At 39.0% G+C, this 26226-nt stretch overlaps 4 protein-coding genes across 13 annotated transcripts in view; 3 read left to right on the forward strand and 1 right to left on the reverse strand.

The window, feature by feature from the left end:
- Positions 1 to 1096: 1096 nt before the first annotated feature.
- Positions 1097 to 3826, reverse strand: LOC135485095 (26S proteasome non-ATPase regulatory subunit 8-like). The gene is made up of 6 exons (XM_064766831.1): positions 3718 to 3826; positions 3258 to 3430; positions 2853 to 2946; positions 2472 to 2644; positions 2090 to 2201; positions 1097 to 1754 (listed from the first exon to the last, which is right to left on the reverse strand). Exons 1-6 carry the CDS (start codon positions 3823 to 3825, stop codon positions 1620 to 1622), a joined length of 795 nt encoding a protein of 264 aa, XP_064622901.1. The 5' UTR covers position 3826; the 3' UTR covers positions 1097 to 1619.
- Positions 3827 to 4010: 184 nt separating this feature from the next.
- On the forward strand, positions 4011 to 10165 carry LOC135485096 (protein FAM98A-like). Its single transcript, XM_064766833.1, has 10 exons — positions 4011 to 4152; positions 5745 to 5893; positions 6058 to 6114; positions 6515 to 6592; positions 6872 to 6957; positions 7215 to 7325; positions 7655 to 7852; positions 8201 to 8300; positions 8646 to 8825; positions 9229 to 10165. Exons 1-10 carry the CDS (start codon positions 4115 to 4117, stop codon positions 9573 to 9575), a joined length of 1344 nt encoding a protein of 447 aa, XP_064622903.1. The 5' UTR covers positions 4011 to 4114; the 3' UTR covers positions 9576 to 10165.
- Positions 10166 to 11219: 1054 nt separating this feature from the next.
- LOC135484233 (protein YIF1B-like) lies at positions 11220 to 18564 on the forward strand. Of its 5 annotated transcripts, none has more exons than XM_064765511.1 (11): positions 11220 to 11322; positions 12656 to 12787; positions 13005 to 13040; positions 13468 to 13572; positions 14475 to 14629; positions 14926 to 15030; positions 15296 to 15374; positions 15614 to 15671; positions 16072 to 16227; positions 16470 to 16563; positions 16929 to 18564. In XM_064765511.1, exons 1-11 carry the CDS (start codon positions 11289 to 11291, stop codon positions 17076 to 17078), a joined length of 1104 nt encoding a protein of 367 aa, XP_064621581.1. In that variant the 5' UTR covers positions 11220 to 11288; the 3' UTR covers positions 17079 to 18564. The 5 variants fall into 5 exon arrangements, with proteins under 5 accessions (XP_064621581.1, XP_064621582.1, XP_064621585.1 ...); XM_064765512.1 differs by having other exon boundaries at positions 11220 to 11316; XM_064765515.1 differs by lacking the exon at positions 13468 to 13572.
- Positions 18565 to 19553: 989 nt separating this feature from the next.
- The window catches only part of LOC135484234 (phosphofurin acidic cluster sorting protein 2-like), a 33897-nt gene continuing 27224 nt past the window's right edge, over positions 19554 to 26226 (forward strand). For all 6 annotated transcript variants that reach the window (XM_064765517.1, XM_064765520.1, XM_064765518.1 and 3 more), the window contains exons 1-3: positions 19554 to 19661; positions 23552 to 23639; positions 24664 to 24753. In XM_064765517.1, the coding sequence (XP_064621587.1) occupies positions 19555 to 19661; positions 23552 to 23639; positions 24664 to 24753 (285 nt within the window). In that variant the 5' untranslated portion in view covers position 19554. The remainder of the gene's footprint in view (positions 19662 to 23551; positions 23640 to 24663; positions 24754 to 26226) is intronic.

A 26226-nucleotide genomic window follows, 5' to 3' on the forward strand; every position in this document is an offset into this window, starting at 1 on the left:
CTAGCTGGTTGAAGGACAATTCACAGGGCATTAATTCGCAACTTCTCATCATTTTTAAGGTGCTACCTATTCACGTGGACCAAGTCTTACCCAGAAACCTACTCCTTGCATAGCGTGGGGTACCAACCCACCGCAGATTCAGGAGATGTGTACTCCAGGACCTGTTGGGCTATGAATTGATTCAAGTATGCGTGGCAATAAATTTTGGGCACAACAATGAACAATTGCTGTCCCTCGGGATAAGATAAAGGGGTTGGATCTTGCCAGACGTGGCTGTGCCAAACCTGATTGTGACCTTGTCTCATCCAGCAAGACGCTACACATGCTGGTGCACAAAAAGTGCTATTTTGAAGACAGCATGTATTTGATGTAGTGTTTCAAAAAGTGGAGGTGCTCCACTTTTTTCAACCACACGCTTGATTGAGTACATACCTGGACCTTGCCTTCCAGGGGAAATGGACGAAAACAACTGAATTTTTCAGAATGCCACTTTCTGTTCAATCTCACATGAATAGTAGCGCCCCACCACTGGCAGATTACAGTATTTGTAGAAATTATAATCACGCACTTTTTGTGGACCACTCTGCATTTGAAAGATGTTTGGTCACATCCCAGGAATTGCCACCTACAAAGTCAACAGACTTACTTGGGCTAATTGATGACAAATACTGGCATGAAGATAGATACGAGTTTCGGGTCCGCTTCAAACACTACCGGTAGTTTCCTTCTGTGATGCCAGTTTGGTAATAGACTCGGATCCGAAATCCATAAGTGAGCACACATGAATGTTTTTGCTTGAACACGTACATGTACTGTCTTTATTTGGACCTACTCTCAACCACTCAGTTGGAGAAATAGCCATATTACATGTTCATGTCTAAAGACAGTTACAAAGTTTGCTAATTGTCCATTTATCTGAGGGGTGTAATGAAAAACGGAGGTCTTCTAGCATCAGGCTGGAAAGCTAAATCTCCATGAGGCCAGAATTAGCCGACTGAGATAGAAGATATGCTACCATCCAAATTCCTATCACTCACTTCACTGATCTACTGAACAAACACAGATTCAATGCAAAAGAAGATACAATAGCAACATAATGTATAATTTTTTAATATTTATTGGACAAAACTGCTTGAAAAGATCAACATTGGCTGTTTCAGTATTCCCAAGCATTGTAAGCACAACTTTATATACATCTGGACCAAAATTTCTGAAGAAAATTCCCAGCCCAGGTTTTATTGAGGACAGACTGATCCTAGGAGAATCAAGACTTGTCCTTATGACAAAACATTGTCCTTTGACTTAATTTTTTTTGGAATTTTCCAGGCAAATGGAAGGTATGCTAATGGCAGTAACTATGTGTTCGGACATATGTTACCATTGGTTGAGAGACAATTTTTTGCCAGCCCAACAAAATACATAATCCTGTACTCTCTTGAACTATTACCCACAGATTTACGAAAATTAATGTTTTGATCTTCAGAACTGATATAAAATTACATGTCTCGTGTTATATCGTGGTAGGTCACACTGTCATCTCAGAGAGTAACTATTTGCCAGCATACTGTAATGTCAATCAACATGGACACATTTATAATGTGACTTGTCAACAATGTCTCTCATACAATCATCTCTAATTCTCTGGCATATTCTATCGTTTGTTTGGCTAGCTCTGCCGCTGGTATAGAATCATCTGTGGTCTGCTCTACTCTGCCAAAGTGGAAGAAATTATCTGGTCCTACTTTCCATTTCAGCTGAAAGACAAAATACATCAAGTTGAGTTTTCTCAAGACCTAGAGACAAACGCAATTAGATCAGAGTTGTTATCCATAATCTCTCAGACCAGTAGATGTTCATGTAGGGAGATCAAACTCATGTCCTACATGATGTACATGTATGTACACAAGTTAAAACAGTGATCTTGCTATGAAAACCTACTCAAAAACCACTACAAATGAGCAAGCAGGCAAGCATGACTCAAACAATTTTTCCATGGCATTTCCTCACTCTGAAAAAATGATTCTCAATCTCATTCTGCCACAGCCCTTTTTGATAATTATTTTTTACATTTGTCCAATTTATAAATTACCTTTGCAGCATATTCCTTCATTGGCTTTTGAGACTCGAAGAAGAGCATTCTGGCTGCCTCCTGGAAAGCTATTTTCTCATAAGCTTTTTCTATGCAAGTTGAAATTTCATCCCTGAAAAAAAATTTCAGTGAGTTGAGAATTGATTTCAGCTTAATAACTGAAGACAAATCTAAATATTTAAGGTTTTTTCATGTAAATTCTATCGGTAAGCCAGAGTTTACATGATAAAGAGTAAAATTTTATTGAAATGGGGATTTCCTGAACTAAGGGCTTGATCCACTCTTGATGACTCAACTGGGTAATATTCAAAATGCTATGATAGTTTATCATTCCTCATGCAAACTAAACTTCATTCACAGAGTTCGCAATACTGGTACCTACCTAATTGTATTCAGGAGAATGTCTATGAAGAAGTTGTAACTCTCAGCAGGCACATTTCCTTTTGCTAAGAACACTTTATTATAGCTGCCTTCCATGAAGTACTGTTCCATGGATACTGGGTGCTTGATATAGATGTTTGTGTGCAGATCTTTCGGAGGCAAAAGTTCCAGTTCCTGTAAAAAGAGAAAAAAATGTTCACAATTTTTTTCGAGGAATTTGAAAATAGATTTGATTTTGCTGCAACAAGATTGCAATTTGCAATAATATTCCAATCTACTGTTATAAGAACTAGTTTTTATTAGAACAAGTTTGTAGAATATTTAGACTATTGGAGACGTTTCGATGGAAAGCGGACTTATTCATTGCAATAAAAATACTAACAGTATGGAATTCAGCAAGTCTGTTTTGAGCCAGCAGGCACAGGAGGTTGAGGCCAAGCAATTGATACTTGTAGGCAGACTCTGGCAGATCATCCCTGTAATTGAAGAAATTGGATTACATCGGCTGGATGGGGAAGCCCGCTTACATTGAATATTCACAAATCATGAAGACAACTGTCTATCTTTTCTGGGCAGTCTGGTGTGAATAATCAGAAGGTCCAGAGGCATTAAGGTTTTGTCCATTTTTAAGAAGCCTAGCCCTAGACATAATATTAGAAGCAGTACATCTAGCATCTTTTTATATTAATAGTGCGATAAGGTGAACAATTTGACCAGATTATGACAAGAGGTGAATTTTACAGCAGCCTTGTAAAGAACTATAAAATGATGTCTTCACTTTACTTACTTGTAATCAAGATAATAGCATTTCAACTGTGCCATGTATCTCTCAAATGCTGGAATATTCTTTTTTGCTACTGCCCATTGAGCTCCGATTTCCAAGATATCCCTGGCAACAAGCAATTCTTGCTTTGTTGCCTTCGTGTCAGTGGGTAAATACGCGAGTGTTGTAAGGGCAACCTGCAAAGAGAAACACACACACATGTTATAAACAGCTCTTTCTGTCTACACTTCTTTGGGAAATGCATGGTCTAAACTGGTGTAATATAAATATACTACCGTTTACGGCATGCCCTTGTGTCCAAACAGGCCATACCCTTGTTTTCAAACAAAGACTTGACTTCAGGTGGAATGATGAGAGTGCAAAAATGAACGTTGAAGTTACAAAATCAACAGACATAAAGTAGTCTAGAAAATGATTCAGTCTGTGGATTTTGATCGGATTTGTTTAAAGAAATGCCTGGTACCTTAAGCTTTCTCAGTAACTCGCCACATTTCTCAAGATTTGTGGGTTTTTTGTTCCATTCTTGAGTTAGAACTTGATAAGTCGTTACAACCGCCTTCAGAGAAGCCATGTTGAATTTATGTGCGATTTGGACCATTCCCAAAAATGCCTCGTATCGAGAGGCAGAGTATATTTAAAACCACTGATTACGTCAGGATGGCCTTCGGGGTCGAAGTAGTCGTCTAAATGTTGCAGGGGAATTCCAGAGCACATGCGCATTATATACCAAGGTTGTACCACGGAATGGGTGGACCAAATAATGATTCTCCAACAAGCAATTTTTCGACGTTTTCCAGTAGGCCTACTGTCTTGTTGTTCTCTGCCTCCTTTTTTCTTTGAATTTAGGCAACGCTACATTCATGGAGAATGACATTCTTGATTCTCTTGAAGACTTAGGGTAAATTTTTAAACCAGACATAAATAAATGGAGGCCACCTCTGAAACCTTATGCAGCAGTCAATCAGAACACTGTACCCCCCCCCCCTCCGTCAGTGGTCAGGGTTCGACGGCAATTCGACGTCGAATTCGTGTGTAACGTAGCAGTGTTCTTCTAGTGAAGTCCTGGAAACAGTGATTGAAGAAACATATTTACGGTGGAATCCTGTCGAATTGATTCACGACTAAGCATTTGAAAGCATGGCTGTAGATGGTAACTTCCCTGCCTGGATGTCCCGCAGTGTGTGACACCCGTTGGGTGTCTTTCAAACTTGCCACTTTTCGTCTTTTCCTGAAGGCGCAATGTCAGGTTTCGCTTCGGGCAGAACACCTTGGGATCTCAAGCAGGCCCTAACCATGGGCATGGCAGAGCAAAGCTGGGGGGGTGCGTAAGAAAGCAGGAACGGACCGAAACGGACCAAACGGGCCGGAACGGAGTTAAAATTTGCCGAAACGGAGCATCTTGTGGTTTTAAATGGCATCTGTAGGCAAGATAGGGCCCCTGAATTATAAATTATGTTCATATAATGAAGATTAGACTTCTTTTCCATGATAGCCCCTAAATATTTAATGAGGACTAAATTTACTTTCACACAGAGCTGAAGTGACGTCATCAGTTCTTGTGCAGTATAAGCGCTGTCTGCTATACTGGAATCGGCCTCGACCAAATCAGGCAATATCATCAATATCACGATGGAAAAGAAGTCTGATCTTCATTATATGAACATAATTTATAATTCAGGGGCCCTATCTTGCCAATAGATGCCATTTAAAACCACTAGAAGCTCTGTTTCGGCAAATTTTAACTCCGTTCCGGCCCGATCCGGCCCGTTTTGGTTCGTTTCGGTCCGTTCCTGCTTTCTTATGAACCGAGCTGGGGGAGGGGGGGGGGGGGGGGGGGGGGGTAAGAGGGTCAGCTAACCATGTAGCACTTGCAGCAGAAGTGAATTTCTGTCGAATTACTTGAAATCCTGGGGTGTAAAAATGTCGAATCCTGACCCTCCCGAATCTTACTGAGCATCGAATTGGTGACGAATGACTGACCTTGGTGGGGGGGGGGGGGGGGGCACAGGGTTCTGATTGACTGCTACATTAGACTAGAGACTAAAGATGAAACACTGTGGCTCATGGGCGGCTGGGGCACAACAACTAGCGTACTTTGAGTCTGGGTGGGACCGAGCCACAAGGGGCACAACAACTAGTGTACTTTGAGTCCGGGTGGGACCGAGCCGGGCAAAATGACACTTTTTGAATTCATGGTGACTCGTCTTCTGGCGCTCTGCACACATGCTTGCCCCTATACTGTACATAGGAGTGCTACACAGTACTGTAAAGTCATATTCTACTACCAGAAGATGTAATGTGAACATGGTGAATTGACATTGATGATGCACTGTCAGTGTCGTATTGTATTGGGGAACGGTCATATGCAAAAATTTCGGTGTCCATTGACGTTGCTCCAAACAAAAAAGTATCACAATTCTTCACTTGTAGGCCCCTGCAAACAACGACTCATGAGCCCCTTGTTATCACATGTATTTATTCATAATTCAGGTATTCGGGTCCATTGCTTGAAGATGGAGCACTTGCTGCTAGTTTGGAACAAGGTCCTGAGTCTGCATCATACACTGGTGTAGTCTCATGGATGGTGTCTGAGCTGGGAGGATTAGTTGGTTTGGAGGAAACTGTTTCTGCTGTGACATGTAAGTTTTCTTTATTATTTTCTAATGTATTTTTCAAAACCAATATTGTGACAACCTTTGCAACAAATTGATATCAAGACCAAGTAGTCTAATTCAAAGGTATGTGAGGTATTACCACTTTAGTGGTAGCCCTATACTCTAAGTTTTCATTATTCCTTACACAGGTCCAGAAGAGGCTCAAAATTTTCTTTTAGAGCTCAGTGGGTTCCTGAGAGAATATGGTAAGTTTCTTGTTTTGATATATGTGGTTCAGTTTTGCTGCTCACTTTGCAACTTGCATTCTAAGATACTGTAGATACATATCTTGTGAATCAAGTACCTGATGTGGTACAGAGATAAAAGGAGATAAGAGAAGAAGAAGAATACAATGACCATAACATAAGCCATAAGAAAATGTAAGAACCTAGAACATAATGACATCAACTCAACATTTACCTATCCAAAAGATTTGTTAGACTATATAAATGTTTGTGAGACACTCTGATCAGTTTGTGTGACATTCATTCTGAACCATGTCTGATCAGACGTAAACAACAATACTGTAATGGGGTCATTGGTTGTATGGATGTGGTGCCCTAGGTGGCACACGAGTAATGTGTGAACATTTCGCTGCTTTTTCAGGATGTCCGTATTCCACTCTTACGGAGGGGCCTATCAATCAGAGGCTGTTAGAGAAGCAACACAGACTTCAATTATTAGGTAAATATTTATTTATCATTGAGCTGGATTGATTTAATTGGTTCTGTCAGTGTTTCATTGTAATATAATCAAAGTGTGTACTCTATGTAATATCCACAGAATCGAATCATGTGATTTGACTTCATCTGATCTCCATAGATGGAAGGTTTGTCTCTGTTTTCTTTTTCTTTTTGATCTTAGAAAACTGAAATCTTAAATCATAAATGTAAAATAAGATTTGAGTTGTTAACTAAATTAAAAACATTTGGTATTAATCAAATGCAATCTCTTTCATTTAAGATTTCTTATGTACGGAATTATCTGCTGTTAGATTAACTGCAACACACAAACCACAATTGCTGTCCAATCAGGAAGCAGAGGTTATGGTGAGTCCAAAAACAATTCATTCATTGACATTTAGATTCTCAATGTTATGATAGAGCAGTTTGATTTTCCTGACACTGTTGATATCATTATAATGTTCACTTTTTGGGAGAGAAATCATCACTCTCAGTGATAGTGTATTTGCTGTTATTAACAATATGATATCACCAACTAATGTTTCTGAAGAATAATCAGGCTGGCGGGGCAGGTCCTACTTGCAACACATATTGACATGTATCGTGTTTGTTTGCCTTTTCAGGCTGAAACCGAAGTTGCTCTCAATCTGAAGATAGCATGTGTTTGCCTTGGTTTTCCAAAACCACCCTCAAACATCACTCCATTTCAACTCTTCTCTAAAATAGAATCCAAGGTAAATTTTGTGAATTAAGGAACAGATGCTAAGATTAATAGTATACAAGTAGTTCCTGGTAAATCAGTCAGGAAACCTTTCCACAACAAGGAATAAAGAATAATAAAGGATGAACCACTTTGACACCTAATAACTGACAGTCACACTAATTTGTGACTGTCACACTACTTTTTCAAGTAGAATATATTAAGTATTTATACATTTGTCAGGATGGGTCATTAGCTGCAAACTCTTTACTCTGTAAGACATATAGACAAAAACCTCAGATGGACTGGAATCAATAGAGTGCCCCGCCCATTTTATGATTGGTGTCAATTTCTACTTTCCAGATTAAGGAATTAATGGCCAAGTGTCCCCCAAGTCATCTTGGTAAACCTCTTTTAAACTGTCGACTGAGTGAGAAGCAGTGGGCCAATATAATGAGGATCAACGAAGCTTTATGTGACGAATATAAATTGCGTCGAGAGATGCTGTTGAAACGTCTTGATGTAACGATACAGTCATTTAAATGGTCGGACACTGCCAAAGTAAGTTGAAGAATCTGACTCCTTTGTAGTTGATCAGATTTTGAGAGTTCTTTTACAATCATGAATAAAGAGCTGTTCCCTATAGGTAGACAATATGCTTATACTGTCTATTATAAAAACAAAATGCAAGCCTGTCAGTGGCTGACAACATGGACAATAAAGGTGCAATACCCCTCCTGTTCAGTTGGTACCCTGCTGCTACTCTCTCAAAGCAATTGTGTACAATTGAAGATAAAATGTGTTTTGAAAAAAGCCCATTTGTAATATACCCTATTGTACTTTAGAAGTTTTGGCTCGACTCTTAAATTCTTACTGTAGTATGAACTGATCAGTTTATTTTGTCTTCAGCAAAAAGAGAATGCCATAGCTGCAGTTTATCAACCGTTACGAAAAATGCTACTCGCCAATCCTGGGGTAAATGTGCCATTGTTATTGGCCGCTCGGGAAGGTAAGACAAAATGTTCTTTTCAGATGGAGATTTGGCTCTTGAATCACCAAATTTGAAAAGCATTGGAGTAAATGATTTGTGTCGAGGCCTAAAGAAGATCCAAGGCTAGTATCACCTGTTCAAATATTTCGAATCTGGCCATCAAGCTGCAGTGACTTCCTGGTGATGTTCTCTCCACATCCTTCACGTCACAATGGACTTGCTAGAATTGTTCGAAAATTGTTGTTTTGTCTACATCTTTACCTCAGACAGTGACGACATAACTATGAAGTATTTCTTCCAAATACCCAGTACCATTCAACTGCTGTACCCAGACACTTCAAAATGTTTTGAAAACCTTTTCAGATCTGTTGAGGATTCAAAAGACAAGCAGTGGAGCTGTCAGAGAGAAGTCGAAATGTGCGATCAACAGAATCCTTATGGGCCGAGTACCCGACCGCGGAGGGCGCCCATGGGAGTCTGAGCCTCCACCACCGGAGATGCCATCCTTTATGAAGAGAGATTCTCAGCCGCAAAGACAAGGAGGTAAGAAAGTAGAAATGTTTGTTCAGGGATTACGGAGGAAGTATGTTTGGATGATGAGGTCCACCATAGATTAACTGTAACTTTGGGGTAATCAATTCACATCAATGGTCTTGCCCTTCGAACGAGCCTCAGTCGAGACCTACATGTAGATCATTGGTACAGAGAGTATCTTAACCGTGACAAACAAAAGATCACACATAGGGAAAATAAGGTAACCGACTGTAGTCTACTTAGGGCACATGTTAAATTACAGTTATATGCAAAAGCTTTTTACTTAATAGTGCTGGACATCTGTCTTTAATTTCTTTAGTACCAAAAAACATTTCTTTAAATCCATCATAGACAGTGCCTAATCTTTTGATCATTCAGTCTTTAAGGATGGATATTTTGTTGTTTATTATAGGTGGCAGAGGAGGTGGACGTGGTGGAGATCGAGGACGTGTCCAAGGTGGATGGTCAGGTGGTGGTGATCGAAGTGGCAGTGCTGGTGGGAACTGGCAACAAGGTGGTCGAGGGTACAACCAAAGGGGAGGAGGATACAACCAACAAAAAGGAGGTGGATATGAACAACAACAAAACCAAGGATATCAACAACAGGGAGGATACCAGCAACAAGGTGGTTATCAGCAAGGAGGCTATCAAAATGGGGGTAATCAAGGAGCCTATGGAGAGGATAGTTATCGAGGTGGGAGTGGTTATAGAGGGGGAGGTCGTGGCAGAGGTGGCCAACGGGGTCGTGGCCGGAGATAACAAACTTGAATCGCAGGAGCTGGATTTTGTTTTTGCATGTGCATTGAACTTGTGTTCATATAGATAATTACGATGTGGAACTGGAAGGTATTCTATATATTGCAACAAAACCAGCGTGTGAGACAAAATAATTTTCCCTCTTCTGAAATGTTCCATCTTTTAGAATGTTATCTTTCCTCTTTCTCAGCGAAAAATATTTCAGGCTTCAGAAGCAGTATTGAATCTCCCAATAAAACAACACTTTATTGTATGTGCTAATTGAGTTTTGCTCCAAGAAATCTCAGTCTTATTTATGTCAAGTACTTTAGAAAGTACTTGAAATGTATAAGAAAAATTTGATTGACTTTTACACACAATTTGCTCAATAATTTGGCTTGGACATTTAAGTTCAAATAATCATTACTTTGAAATAATGCAACATTACTTGACCTCTTTTATAGTTGACCATACACCATGTACACAGCGTACTCCTAAAATATGGTTTGTCTGTCCTGTGGCAAAGGGTATTTTAATTTGGTGTATCTACATCCTAGTACTGTTTATGATTGTATAACCCAAAGGGTTGCAAGGTTGAATAAAGACATTATGCATTTAAAATGACATTTATTGTTCTTTTATAAAATTTCAAAAATTTTCTTTGGTTCACACCACCACATGTGGATTCACATCATGAAATGTCACAACATGTGATCCATGGCTGTAGATTGTGACATCCCCTTAATCCTCAAATTTGTTGATTGTCATTGCTGACAGTTTCATTTTCTGACCACATTGTAACTGACTGTGTAAAGTTGTTCTGACCAGGGAAGTGTATTACAACTGTTCTTAACTTGGCCAGCAGAACGACATCCCTCCTCTTTGGCAGACCTTGTCTTAGGCCATAGGAATGATTAATCCTGTTTACCGTCTACCTCCTACATGCGTTCAGAGAGTACTTCAAATTTGGTTACTCTAAGGGTAAGGACACTGACGCCCTTTTGTTTGACATATCCTATGACCAAAGGTCCTGTTTCCTTCTAAAATCGTTCCCCCTTGACATGGTATATTGGTTGGTTGTGACCTGTGAAACGTTCTGTTTGATCAATGATGGTTTGTTTGAAAAAATTATTTTCATGCGCTTCTAATGGTTTTTTGCTGGGTTGAGGGATGCAACAATTAATTGAATTTTTTTAATTCAATTCTTTAGTTTTTGTCGTCTGCTATTTTTTCTCAGGGTTGCAATACAATATCGACAACGACAACGTTGTCAGATCAAATAATGCATACTGATGGATTCATTATTTGGTTCTTTACATTTACATCACTAAATAACAGCATGCTTTAATAATGGGAAGAAGTTGATATGAAACAATGTATCTCTTTATCAGATCCCAAGCCCCAGGGCAAAACATGTCTGCAGAGTACACCGTATTCGTGGCACGAGGCTAAAGGAGATACATCCGAAGTAAAATTCTAAAAATAGACATATCTAATTTTCATAAATTCATTATATTTGGATTTATGAACTTTGTTTTACATCAATACATTCATTTGAAAGATATATTACAAAATATACTTTGATTAAAATTAATATTTTGTTCCCTAATCGAAGTTTGCTGTAATTCTAAAAATAGAACTGGCTTCAGCGAATGCGATTTAGTCTGTGAATATTCATCGATTTGATCGTATTGCGTGTCGAAAAAAAACAGGTTTTTCCACAACCCCTGGTAAAATATGGATTCGCCTTCGGGTTTTCGTAACCGTAAGTGTACGTTCTTTGTAATCACTTCTTGGATGTCGTGGCGATTGCTTGGATTTGCATTGTTTTTAACTATAATGTTCGTCAGAAAGTTCCCTCTTTGACTCCATTTCCTGTAGTGTATCGTCCTGTACATTTCAGTGTACAAAAAGTCCTGAAGGACAGTAGTCGATATTCATACACATACACATTTTCATTCAATATGTCATATCTCATATCATGATAATGATATACAGTAAGGTAACAGGAGCCACTGTTTACGCCATTTTGACTGTCTTCCACCACTACACACAGTACAGGCTTTTTTCAAAAAGTCAGCGCTGTTTCAGTGTTGTTTCAACTGGTTTGTTTGATCAGTCATTCGATACAAGCACACTAGGGCCTACACTACAGTTACAGTACTACGGATATTGATTGTCTGTGTCATGTATCTGGTTATCAATACATTCAACAGTCAGCTCAGAGTCAAATAACGATGACCAAAGGAAAAGAACACCCATGCCATAGACTGAGTTTTTGAGAATGTTGCTTGCTCTGGTAGACCAACCAGACACTGCCTGGTGCCATCTTGCATGGCCAATACAAAAGGATATATTGGAGAGCAGAAAATGCATATATTTTTCCATAAGCAAATCACTCACCCAAGGTCTGCTGAGAAAGCCAGGCAAGTTTTGAGTGGATGTCATTTTAATTGAATTAGCTTGGGCAATAATATCTTCATGAATTACAGTGCATGTTCTTTTATTTGATTGATTGACAGCATGTTGTTTTAAATTGTGTCATTTATTTGTAAAATCACCGTTCGAACATGTCCAATTTTCATTGAGTAGCTGCTTATTTTAGGCCACTGCTTGTTCCAATGCAATCCCACTGGTCCATAAGTGATAAGTTACAGGTAGGAAATTTCGGATTCAATTTTGCCTATCCAGTTGATCTTGTGGATGTGAGAGGGCGAGAGATACACCAATAGTTACAAATAACCAATAGTTATAAATAACCCAAGCATGTTTAACTTTATTAAGCATGATATCAACTGTTTTGGTTCTAAAGCTTGATCCAAGAAGTAGAAGGAAAGTTTGTTGTGAAGGATGTTCATCCATCAGAGGATACACTGCTATGCTGAACCATTGCCTCACGCATTGTCTGCATAATCCACATACCCTTATGAAAATTGTAAAAATTCCTACAGAAGTACATCACCTGCTAATGCACTACTGCTTAGCTTTTTTTACAAAGTTAGAGAAGTCATATCACTTTTTAAGAAACTCCTATTTCAAAGTTTGTTTGATTTTAATCATCTTCATGATCTAGTGCTATAATTGTAACCATTCTCACTTTGCAGCTTCAAACACTCAGCAGAAGCGACAACGTCCAGCAAAAAGCCGATCGAAAAATCCGCAACTGTTTGATGATACCAGTTCACAACAACCTATGAATCCACAGGGCCCTTATGGACCAACACCAGGAATGACAGGTATGATTTCCTCGAGGCACAAGGCGTGTGGCTTGAGACTACTCAACTGCATTGTACTGAGAATGAGATGTTGAAAGGGTTTCTACAATGTCTATTTTTTGTTGGCTTAAGCTTGAGCTGGGTTTTTGTTGTAGTCATCTTATCAGTCAGATTGTGATAAGGTCTTTCAAATGAGTATAGCCCGCTGAATTGGCTAATAAGAGTTTCAAACTTGCAGATATTGAAAGTAGTATTAGCGAAGTCAATTTTGAAGGTAGGGTCCTGTATTTTGGTTGGCGTGGCTTTTAGTTTTGGTAGTAGTGTGATCTTCTTTTGTCTCAATTGCTGATGTACTACTTGATAAGCCACAGACATCTATTCAGTGGTGATCCGCTAGTAAGGTTTATGATTTGGTCTAAATTGCTTGCTACCAAGAGATTGGGTGTCAATTGGTGGTGGCCCCTTTAAATAATCAAACTTTCTGACTACGTGTTATTTTATCATGGTATGCCCGGATAATTAGTTTTAACAGTACCCAAACCATTGACTGGATACCAAAATTTGGGAATGATTAAAACAATATAGTAAACAAAGCGAATGTTAAAAGCGAACCAAATCGATCAAAGTAGCTTGGATGCTGTTGCATGAAATGATGAACAAGGAAACCATAAGTGATTTTTGCTTGCTTTGTTTCAATCCAGACCTGCCACCAGTAGATGCAAGTTATGCTCAAAGCCCATACTTTACCTCCTCCTCCGGAATGCCAGAGCATGGAATGCCTCATCCAGAAATGATGCCAGGCCCTGGTATGATTGTTCAACAAAATGAATCATAATTCTAACATGTAATAACAATAACATAAACAACTAACCATTATGACCCATTAAAGAAATCTGTTGATTGTTGTCTTTGCTGAAATTGAAAAGAAATTATACCAGCAAACAAGCGTAATTTGTTTTAAAACAGTACAGCAGCAACAAGCATAGTTCAAAGCACTAAACATAATGAATTTGTGCTTGTCCATCGATCGGCCTTTAGACATTGTAAACTTTTGATGTCAACTGGATTCAAAGTTTTGATTGTGCCGGGCAGGAAGCTGTAAACCCCTAAAACTCAAGTCGAACGGGGCCATTGGTATTCTAAACAGTATGTGAACTAACCAGATTGTGTAATAGGAATAAGTGAATGACACTTAGTAAGAAGTGATTTGCTTTACTAAACTATCCTCAAGTCTTGTTTAGCCACATAGAGCATGTACAGGATTGAACATCTGTACCAGATTGTATTGTCGAAAACTTTTTTTAAATGTCTAAAGCTTGCACTGCTTTCAATCAACATTTTAGGGCTACTTTCTTATAGGCATAGGGGTTGGCTTCTGAATTCTCTCTACCCATTGGTCATGTTGATCTTTCCTGTGATCTGCAAATGGTGGTGATCTAACATCATTGTCTGTCAAGTGCTTACTAGTTTTCTTCCCTTACTGGTTTAGTTTTAATGTTTTCTTTTCTTTCAGTTATTTCACTTTTATTTAGTTTTAACTACCTAATTTTTGTCATCAGGCAGTACACCAAACTTGCAAAAACATGTATAAGCTTAACCGAATTTCATAACAATGCCCTGTTCAACTAATCCACCTGGTCAGGTAGCATTACTATTTAACTAAAGTACATCTCTTCCTTATATCGGTATATCTCTTGGTTGATTTCAGGTTATGACCAAGGTCAGGGAATGCCCCCTTATGGCCAGCAGGGACAACAGCCATATATACCAGGGCAACAGATGTTCAATGACCCGATGGCTGGCATGGCCATGCAATATGGGACTAACTTAGCAGGAAAGGGGTCGGAAATTGTTCAAGAAAAGGTACATTGAGCTCGTGTCTGTAAAGCCACTACCCACTCTAGCAACTTAGTGGCAATAATGGGGTCAATGTCAAGAGTGCTCTCAGCATTTCATGGCTCGCACTCGCAGAAATGGCTTAGTTTCAATAGATACTCATTTAAGATTTAGCCTACATACTCTTTGCATGATAAATTTGTAGGACAAATTACCCATTGGACAACAACCCAGGGTAGGTAACCTTTTCACTAGTTCAGGGCACTCGTCATAAAATATACTCACCTGCCTATTTTAAAAAGTGCATTTCATTCTGTTTTCAGTTCGAGAAATACATGAGCAAGTCCAAATTAAAGTATTACTTTGCTGTGGACACAGCATATGTTGGGAAAAAATTGGGTCTTCTTCTATTTCCATATACACATCAGGTAAGTATAAGGAGGACTTCTTTCAAGGATTTAATTGTAAGTGGATATCACTTCATGGCATTTACATAGTCCAATTAACTGTCCCTGTACTTGGACCTTCCTGACAACTTCTTGTACCTAAGATATCCACACTTGACACCGTATGTAAACGAGATAAAGTTACCAATGGTCGAGCAGACCTTTCTTGCCTGCCATCGAATTTAAACTGTTGAAGATATTCTAGTAGCTGTTTTGTTCAACCTCTTATTTTCTTGACTTTTTTCAGGACTGGGCCATCCATTATAACCAAGATGAACCAGTTGCCCCAAGGCTTGAAATAAATGCACCGGACTTGTATATACCTGGTAAATATTTGATCTTAAACTTATGTCGAAGTAAATAGTAAAGAAGAGACAAAATTTTATAAGTTGTTCGTTTTTCAACATTTTGCCCTTAAAACCTGATCCAGAATTATTTGTCACATGATCTTTGTCTATGCTCCAGCAGTGAAATTATCCTGATTTGTCAGTGGCTCATTGGGACCCGTAATTTGAGAAGAGGTAAAATGTAAAAGCAAATCTCAAAATCTGCCTTTAATTTTCAGTGATGGCCTTTGTTACATATGTCCTTGTTGCGGGAGTGGTGCTTGGTACTCAAAATAGGTAAGATACTTCCACTGAGGCCAATGCACCTGTCCTAGGTAGTTATATTTGATTATCAGAATAAGCTGAAGATGTTAGTAAAAGGGTTCAGGGGCAAGATTCCTTAGTGAAAGGATCCTTCTTATAGCTCATGCTGGTTGATACCCATATAGTTGTTCTTGGGCATTGCTGCAGTTGATTGGCACAAAGAGTTACTCATCGAGTTGCTAACTACAATTGCTCCAGTCAAATTCATGTCTTCATTAGACTTCTGAGCCAAAAAACGCAGTCTGTGAAAATCATCGGGGAAAATCTGATGTCGAAAGCTACATTAGTGCCAGAAACTACAAGAAATTGCCTCTAAAAATGAATTACTGATTTAGTTTTTGCTAGTTCATACCATCCTCTTCTCTGTCTTTAGGTTTACCCCAGAACAATTAGGCATCCAAGCAAGCACAGCTCTAGTCTGGACGATCATAGAAATCCTTGCTGTTTTGATGACCCTGTACGTCATGAGTGTGGCTACAGACCTCAAGTATTTAGATCTGTTAGCATATTCAGGATATAAATATGTTGGGTGAGTTGATATACATGATAGTATTTTTTTACACCTGATCAGAGAAACTTTTTCACATGTGTTTTTAAACTGGTCTTTCTCATCTCAAGATGGAAAATAAACTAGATGACCGCCTTCTGGCATGTCTGAAAGGGGAATTCTTACGTCCTAGAAAGAGAAAGTCACCACACCTTTAAAACAGCAATCATTCAACATCGGTCAGTGACATAATTTTCTTATTATTCTTGTCATTGCCTTTCCAGTATGATCTTCACTCTTCTTGCTGGTCTCATTTTCAAAACCGGAGGCTACTACTTGGTATTGCTATGGTGTAGTGCTGCTATTGCATTTTTTCTTGTAAGTACACCGTGATGAGGAGTGTGATACAAAACTTTACAAGACAGGTTTTTTCGGTAGTCCGCCGTATAGGTCTTCATAATTTCGGGTAAAATCTCAATTGAGACAATAATCACAATGAGCTAAGTGGATAAGGTTGTTTTGTTAATCACAAGGATCAAGTAGCCACAGATAATGATGATTTTGAATTAGTTCTATCTGCTCCACACACTCTTTTTAGAAGTAAAATAAGCCTACATTAAAAAGTGCCTTTCTGGAACAAGAGTTCAGATGTGACAGTAAAAAAGGTACTCACCCTTTGTTATTACAAAGTGTTCAGGTGGAATATGACTTCTCCCTTATTTGACAGTTGTCTTCTCTTTCAGATGCGAACTCTTCGGGTCAAGATCCAGCCCCATGGAGATGAGGATGGATACCAGAGAGGAGGGAAACGAAGAATGTACATGATGTTGATGATAGCAGGGACACAACCTTTATTAATGTGGTGGCTTACAAGATACATTATGTTCAAGTGATAGGCCATTATTCTAACTATGATGAGTTATAATAAATAGGGGGCCATGAATTTATAGTCTCACCCTTAGCTTTGAAAACAGTCAAATTAATTCATTTTGAGTAATTTAAAAGTCTCTGTGGTTTTGCAAGGATTTTCTTACTGTGTTACACTTGGGTGCTCAATTAAGTGCATGATAGACGACTGGCCTCAGATAATATTTTTGTTGGGCTAAAATTTTAATTTGGATTGTGTTAGGCTTGGGTCTATTTTTGGGGATACCAAACTAAAGGTAATGGTTGTCTCACCAAACCTTGCAAGGTTGGAGCAAACACTGCAATGGTGAAGCTATTAAAGATGCAGGTCAAAACTGAGGTGCCTCACTGATTTTTTAGGAAAAATGTCACCTCTACCTTAGCATAAGCATTGTTTAGTGAGACAACCGGTATCTCTTGTTTGGTCTAAGTTTCTATTCTACATGTGTAAAACAACTTGGAACTTAATATTGTGATTTTGAAAGTATCACAGTTGGTCTGGCTAGGTAGTACTAGTAGCAGGTCAATGATTTGGTGTTGGAATTTAATCTGATGACAAAGCTGAGACTACAAGCAGCCATAAAGTCAGCGTTTGTATGTTCAAGTCCTACTTTATGGACTGCCCTGTTCTGTTGTAATATTTTGTCTCTTTTTGAAAAGATCGGTGCTGTTCTTTAATTGGTTTCTTAAATATCAGACTATCATATGTAAACCATGTTAATGGGAGATAATCTATAGCCGGGGGCCAGGTGGGCCAGATGCAGTACATTTACTCCATTTGGAAACCTGTTGTCTTTGAAGCAAGTCCAAAACTACTGACTGATCTGTACCCCTACCAACTGCATGACCTTGCCTATATTCTTATCGATACTTATGTGTATCAGTGCATTTACTAGTATGCTATGCTTATGTCTTATGTATATACCCAACTCGGCAGTACTCTTTTTTGACAGCAATGCAGGGCCATAGCTGTGTGGGGCAGGGCTTCCTCTCATAGCAGGCCTTTCAGTATCAGTATCATTTGTAAAATTCACCCAATCAGTGGAGTTTATTTTAGGAATGATGTGTACATGTAGGCCTGCAATGAGAGGCTGCTTTTCTACACGGTTGAAAAGTCCGAGTACTGTGCTGAAATATGAGCTGTCTATTTTCCATATCACATACATTATTGTCTCAAAAGGGGTTGGGTTGTTTTTGATTGAATGAGACCTAAATAATGCTTGATCTACATGTGTTGGTGCTGTGGGTATGTTAACATCCAACAAAAAATGCTCCACATCCTGGTAGGCCCACATTTGAAGATTTCTATGTTTAAAACAATCAAATTTGGTCACTAAGTATTGCTTTCTTATATACAGTAGCTCCTATTGATTGATGAAGAGATAGCTCTAATTGAGTTTCTATCGCATTGCGTATACTACAGCATCATTGTAAACTAACCATGAAATAAAGACTGTATATAAATTGTATAAAGCAGAGTTGTATTCACTTTTTATAATGACACCTTTCCTCCTTGACAATCAGGAACTGCATATCAGCCAAGTAAGATAAGAGTGCCAAGGAGTAGTTCATTATTATCTGGATGCAGCTCATAGTCCATAAGGTGCTGCCATCTGCCATGGAGATGATACAGTTGCAGTCATCCAAGCAGCATCATATTAATTATTATGAAGTATACATCTGCTGCCATCCATCAACCACACAATAATTTGCCTCTTTCCTGATCGGCTCCTCGGGTGGTGGAGGGGCAAAGAAATGGCCGACTTGTGAGGTCCACCTTAGCCCATATCCTCGATCCGCTATGCTGTACATCCCCTTTTGGGGACAAAGTATTGGTCTAACTCTAAGTCCACCTTTGATATTTCCATCCTCGCAGAGAAAGAGGTGCTCAACAGTGCCTTTCCTGATCGAGGACCTTATCATCAACATTTTTGAGGATGTCTGTTTACGAGGTAGTCATTCGCACCATTCATCGGCTCTAAAAGTTCATAAGCAACATAATTTATTGATCATATTGAAAGGGAAGACATGACATTTTGGAAGTGAGACACTGACAGCAGCTCCTCCCCATCAAGCACTGTGATCTTCAGTAGCGCTTCCATTGCAGACACTGGTGTTGTCCCCAGTGCATGTGAGGTTGTCTCTTTGGCCAGGGGGTGACATTGGTGTTGTCCAAATTGCATGAGCATCCTCCGCCCTAAAAGCGGGGCGTGATTTCTATTTCAGGCAAACCTCCGGTAGCAGACGATGGCTTGCGCGTCTGGCGTTGTGGTCGTCGTTGCAACATTTTGTCTTCGCCGGACGTCTTGTCTTTGGACGCGGACCTGTGGACCACGTGCGTTTATTTACATCACGTGACCTACTATGGCAAATTGATATAACATCCTCATGTTTCAGTGTTTTTATTTTGATCAGTGCATTGAGGTCAAAGCGCATGCGCATTAGTCAATGGGAAAATTAATGATGGCGGAGAAAACCATGAAGCTGTCGGGGTCGGGAGTAAAACCCGTCCCGATGAAGCTTTTTGCTACATGGGAAGTTGAGAAATCTTCGCCGAATTGTATTCCAAGGTAAGTACAATTCATATTTCCAAAATTTATAAGTGCTTCTTTCATGTGAACTTTTCTATCGGCGATGAAGAGGGTGTCTGAAATCAGCAATTACCCACTTCATCAAAATGCACTGTGAACATTGCATAGGCGGCCCAACACTGCATGTGTGTCATTGTGTGTCTGACTGTCAGTGACATTGGGTCATTGCATCTCTATCAAAGAAAACACTGTGTTGCACACCTGATTATATATGCATGATTTACATCATTTGCTGGCTCTGTTTATTTAACCGATTGGTCAGTTATGAGTTATCAAATTCAATCATCAATAATGATTCAATTCAAATGTCAATGACAATCAATATCATCATCCATACATCGTCGTCATCGTCATCTTCATTTTCGGCACTGAAGTTCTGAAGCGTCGTATCTTAATACTTTATGCAGTATTGCACATACGAAAAGTAGTCGGCCTGCATTATGCCTGGCTCTGGGATGGCAAAGAATAAAGAGAAGAGCAGGCTGCGCCTAGGAGTAGGAGGCGCAGCTCCAGGCTGAAAGTGCTGGTTGCTGCTGTCCCGACAGACTAATGGCCTGAGGCCGAGTGACCAAGAGTCGAGTCAAAAGTCAAGTGCTAGATGGACTGTTTGAGGACTCTCTTTTTGCATATATTCAACGACAATGATTTATGATGTGTCGGGATGAACATGACCTCTACAATACCTACATACTTCCTTTTACTTAGGACTAGGCCGACACGATCTGTCATTGGCATAACATCGCATATAATGGCTGTCCATCAGTATCTGTTATTACATACTGTTACCAGGGCCTGATAGTAAACCGGAGGAGAGGACAGATAGGTTATGGAACCAGGGCAACTCTTCCGAGTAGCTAATGATATTGGAGGAAAGTCTGGGTTTTTGCTCTATCTTTGATAATATCTAGTTTAGTAGGATGGATATCAGAAATCCGTGGGCCAGTCCATGTTATGAATGTTGTGGCTGTTCTGTACAAATGTTGGTGACAGCGTTCCCCATTGGTTGGATAACCAATATTACTATGTTTCACTACAAATTTTACAATTCTCGGTTGGCCTGACAGATTTTGATCGACCTGCCCTACATAAATCAACAATGTAGAATGCAATGAATACTCTATGAGTCTACATTTATCAAGGCCCTCACTTAACGTATTTCAAAGAACAGCTGGATTTTAACTATTAGAGTCAAATTTGTAGCTTAGTTCCTAAAATGTCATTGTGATTCCTCTGCATTACATGTATAAACCCACTCCAAATGGCAAGCGTATCGAATTGATTAATAACTCTGCTCCTACATACCCAGATTGCCGGTATCATATAAATAATTTTATACTCTCCTAGTAAAAAAACTAAACTAGATTCACTGGAGTTGGATTCTGAGTTGTTTCCTTGGTTGAAAGTCACAACACTCATATGTGCACATAAAGAATTGTATGATTTCATACCCCCTTGCTGCATTGCATGTGCTGTAGAAAGAAATCATTGACTGCCTGAGTCTTGCCAATTAGCAACGGAACTGGCTGAAGCCCCATTTTGTTTTGCCAATGCTACTGACATGACAACTCAACACGTTAGCTGACAGTGCGACACCATTGATGGTGTTTTCAGTTGTGCGACAACCTGTATCCATGGTGTTGTGGAGGATGCTCAAGATGGCCTTATCATCTGAAGACTGTGCTGTTTCCTTGGTTACGTGGTGAAAGAGCCAATGATTCAATATTTTGTCCAAGTCTTCTGTGAAGCGTTTTCACTTGCTGTGTGTTATCTATCATGTCTCTGATATGCATGATGAATCACAAGGTTCCCAATGTTCGACAGAAATGACTGTTTTTCTCTGCTGCATAGTGCTCACACTACTAAAATACGGTTGTTGAAACTTGCCGATTGTATCCAGTTGTTGGAACTTGCCGATTGATTTGGAGTGTAGAATTATTATACATTGTGATTGTATTCATTGGGTGCACCCCTTTGTCTTCCTTGAAGAAGAGGTAAAAGATGCTTGAATGTGTACAACAACCTGATTGAGGTGTTCATATTCACATGACTCTTCAAGTACAATGTCCTGACTCACTGCACAGCTTTTTCGACTGTAGATGTAGATATTATAGAAGAGATGACACTATTTTTAGATTAAGATATTTCTGCTCTGCATGGATCCTTTTTGCATTGACAGTCCTGTTTGCATACACATGTACAATGTGAGTCATCTGTATTTGAACGGAATTGGCACACTTTGACGGATGTCATCATATTCAGGCACGTGTCTGCCAATACGAATTATGAATATCACCTGATTCGTTGTGTTGGACAAAGTTGACATTCATGTAAAATGATAGAATGTGATTTATTTTTTTTATTGTTGATGTGTGGTGTTTACTGGCAGTATCCAGTCTGGTCATCAGTTCGTAACTTTACACCGACAATCGATAAACCTTTGCACAAAAAGGTGGATGTCATTTTTGGCCCAATACAAAATTTACCCTCTGTGTACATGTATTCGAGGGTTGGCTACTGATGAAAACCTGCAGAAAAACATCAGTCAAAATAGGCCTACATTTCCATTGAGAAGGAAAGTATCAGCCAGCCTGGACTGATCAAATAACTCCCCCAATTATTGAACTTAGTCACTCAGTGAAGGGGGCAATTGAATATTGCTTTTAGGTGTGAAGGAGAAAATGTTTGGCTGGTTATCACTTTATCAGAATCATAAGTGCTATAACTAGACTTAATTTCAATCAAAGCTTTCTGTGTCTCATCATGGAAGAGAAGATGGTGAAGGAAAGAATAGGACATGTCGTGTGTAGGGCAGTATTTTTCTTTTGCTGTTATGCCTTTTGATGGTAGTGCATGTTCAGTACTGTTATACCATCATATATCTAGGCAGTTTTCCTATGTTTGCCAACAATCAATCATTGATCTGATGGTTCCATACGGAGGCTGATCAGCATGGTGAGCATTGACAAATCATTGCTTTGTTCATCGATCATAATCCATCAATGATTATGGCACATTAACTCAGTTCAAATTAAAAGCTGATAGTCTCCAGCCCCCAGCCCCTAGCAGGCTCACACTAGGCTGGTTCAAAAGCCAACAAATGTAAAATACAAGTACAATGAAAGCCCCATGTGTTTGTCCAGGATGTTCAGACAACAACAACAATATTTGGCTAAAAATGGCTACTACATTACCAAGAATAAATAAAGACTACTAATATTTGACCTGTTTTATTTAGAATGATAAACAGGCATGACAGGATAAGGCATAAATGTACAGAAGCCTAATCAAAACATTTTCGATAGGTAATTAGGTGTATCATTCGCCTACTTTGTATTATGTAGACTTTCCCTGATCTGTGCCAATTTGGAGATCGGGCAATAGACCCATTTTCATTGGTAGTCCATTCAGACCATACCTGCTACTCTCTGATTCAGTCCTATTGAAACAATTGTTGATACATGTATATGACATGAATCAGACTCGATATACGTTGATTCAGAGATTTTGAGCAATATTTGTAAGCTCTATTTGATTTTTATCTGATTTAAACACTTGAGACTGTTGGACACAGTGAACCACAGCTATCATGAGGTCTTCAGGGACTTGTAAACTTGTGTCTGGGTCAACTTCAGGAAAATCCAGGTAAAGGTTGTTTGTGTTGATGTCAGCAGGTTTTTTCACCCAGGACATGAAGAGGGAGCACAGGGCTTCACATTTGTTCTCCTTCTGCAGTAATTGTGATTAGGTCCCACATTCAGGTCTTGACTCTTACTCCCAATCCAGACTTGGCTCCACTCCTGATCTCACCGGAAATTTAAGAAAGGAACGTGCATGCAAATAATAAGGCGGAATTCTTTTGATCTTTTCAGACTTTGCAGTTTAACATTGACACGACTGGTTGTGCTGCAGAAACTGGAAAGTGAACTCACATCTATAATCATTGCTGTCAAAATGCAGGTAAGTTTGGCCTACAGATTTAAAGTAAGTGTCATGTTAAAGGGACAATATAGGCAGCAGCTATGCAGGCAAGATAAAGTTACACTAAGTTGCCAATAGGGGTCTGTCACATCTCACAGTACTTCGAAATGATTCACGCTTGTGCGAGGAATATATTTAGTGCTGAGTCTGACATGTCCAAGGGGCCTTACTGTGTATACTAGTGACTTGAAGACGGCCAAACTAGCCCCTCTCCTCCTGCCTATAGTCCCCCTTTAAGGGAGGCGAGCTTTGAAATGAAATACGGTTCTGTAATCTGTACCTGAAATAAAGAAAGTGCTAGCTCCTTCATGTGAGAAGGCTTGTTTGAAGAAAATTTTCATGAATATTTTAAAACCTACATTGTAACAGTGTATAAATTTGAATCTAGACAAGATCAAATGCATTGTATTTGTTACTCCAGTAGTAATTAGGCATGTTATTGTGAAAAATGTCTTTCAATATCATAATCATACAACAAAATAGAAGTATTCTGTAATTTTTTTCCTCTATCGATAAAATCAATGGCAAGGTGTGGTGTAAGTGTATTGTATTGTGAATGAACTAGCTTTGGTTTATTGTCATTCTAGATGTTCTGATCCTGAAAATCAATCTACATATCATAACATCATGTGTACATATGTGTATGCATTGTGGACTGGATAGAATGTTGGGGGGGGGGGTCAGTTATACTTTTAGTGTGCACTCTCATCATCCTCTTTAACTGAACCAACTTCTGTCGACAATGTCCCACAAAGAAATGTGAAAAACCAGTTACAAACTCCAAATCTACATGAGATATGCAGGACTTTTTCCAAGGGCTAGTGACTGGACACATTCGTGACAATGACTTATTGTTTCTTTTATTGCATCATTTTTAACTTTACTAATGCATCCTTCTCATGTCTACAATGCCTCATCCAAGTTGCTCACATTACGGATGGTATAGCCATTTCATTTGCGTGATTACCTCGCCTATACCTCATTCGTTGATCATGTTCTTCAGAGTTCCAAGCGGACATTACGATCAAATGAGATCTTGATCCCACCTAATGGAGTATTGGACACCGATCTCGACTTGTCGTTCTCCTTGCAGGTGAGTGGGCTATTAATATCTCACTGGGGACGTGCACAGGGAATTTTAAGCCATCTCAAGACCTATAAAAGACAATAATTATATTGATATAAGTTACCTCTCTCAGGATGAATCACTCAGAGCCAGACAAACCCATGTTACCCAGAATGATTTAGTGAAGCTGTGAATTCTATACTGTACAAGCTTCTGGCTTACAATAGATTGGTCTCCAGGGAAGTTTCATGGCATAGGGTAAACCTCTAACAAAGTAGTTTTCAGCATGATTCATAGCGCACATCAGGCCAGAGTTCTTTTACCAGGATCAATACTGCATTTTGGTATACAGACTATACAGTTCAACTCTTTTTGAGATGTACACATGTACGGTACTTGTTTGTTGGAATCTCATGTTTTTCAAAAGGTTCTCGTATAATCAACCCTAGTGTTATTTTTGTACATGTAGTTCTAGTAAATAACAATACAACCATCGAAAATTTTATCATGTGCAAGTCAAATTCAGCATTGTTTGCAAAACATGGATGCTAGACACACAAACTTAAAAACACTGCTGGATACAATCTTGCTCAATCAGCATCAGCCAGTTTTTTGTGTTGTCATTTCGTAACAGATCCTGCGTACTCATTTTTGCTGAGGTGGTGACATCTGGCTAGCTAATTATAGCTCACCAGGCTACATTGTCATTGCCTATGCCCTCCTTTTAAGGAATTTTTCTATCTTGGTGGCTTGTGTGTCAACTCAAGATGATGGATAAAGACTTTATCAATGAAATTCATTGTGGATTTTAAATGGCCATTTTCTATGTGAAAATCAATGTAACAGGTGCTCCAGATTATGGGGAGTGTTCAATTCGACCAGAGTGCTATGATATTTGCAATTGTTGGTATTTTATGCACTCGTCAATCAATGTGCATGTAAATTCTGAATCAGTTTTCCAAAGACATGAATGGAATGAGTAATTTGAACTCAAAGTAACTAGTGCATTTCATGGTGCTTTTTGCACAGTAAACTCAGTCAATCCATCATCGAATGTAAAGTGTAATCATGTTGATTTTTAGATGTTGTCACATTTTCTGCCAATTATTTCAGTGGTACATTGATTTCTGAAAATTATCATAAATTAAAAAACAGATTTCACTCAGTTTAATAATCCTGGCAGATTTGTGGCATCAATACTTGTATGTAAGCCTACATCCCTATTGATTTAGGCTAGAATAAATAAAAATTCAATATTCACCAAGACTCAAATGTACAAGGCCATAGTAAAATGTGATCAGTTGATCTAAAGTGCAATATAGATTATTCGCCTGACATTCAGATGACTGAAAATTAATACCCTAAATTAGCTATTAACTTTGATTTTCTAAGTGTAAATTGCTTGCCTTTTGGCGAACATGGTAGTTAGCGCTACTCTAAATTGGATTCGAATCATAATGGCAAATTTGAAATGTACTTGTACATCATGTAACTGAGGTA

The sequence above is a fragment of the Lineus longissimus genome, chromosome 3, assembly GCF_910592395.1.
Source record: "Lineus longissimus chromosome 3, tnLinLong1.2, whole genome shotgun sequence".
Taxonomy (NCBI): Eukaryota; Metazoa; Nemertea; class Pilidiophora; order Heteronemertea; family Lineidae; genus Lineus; species Lineus longissimus.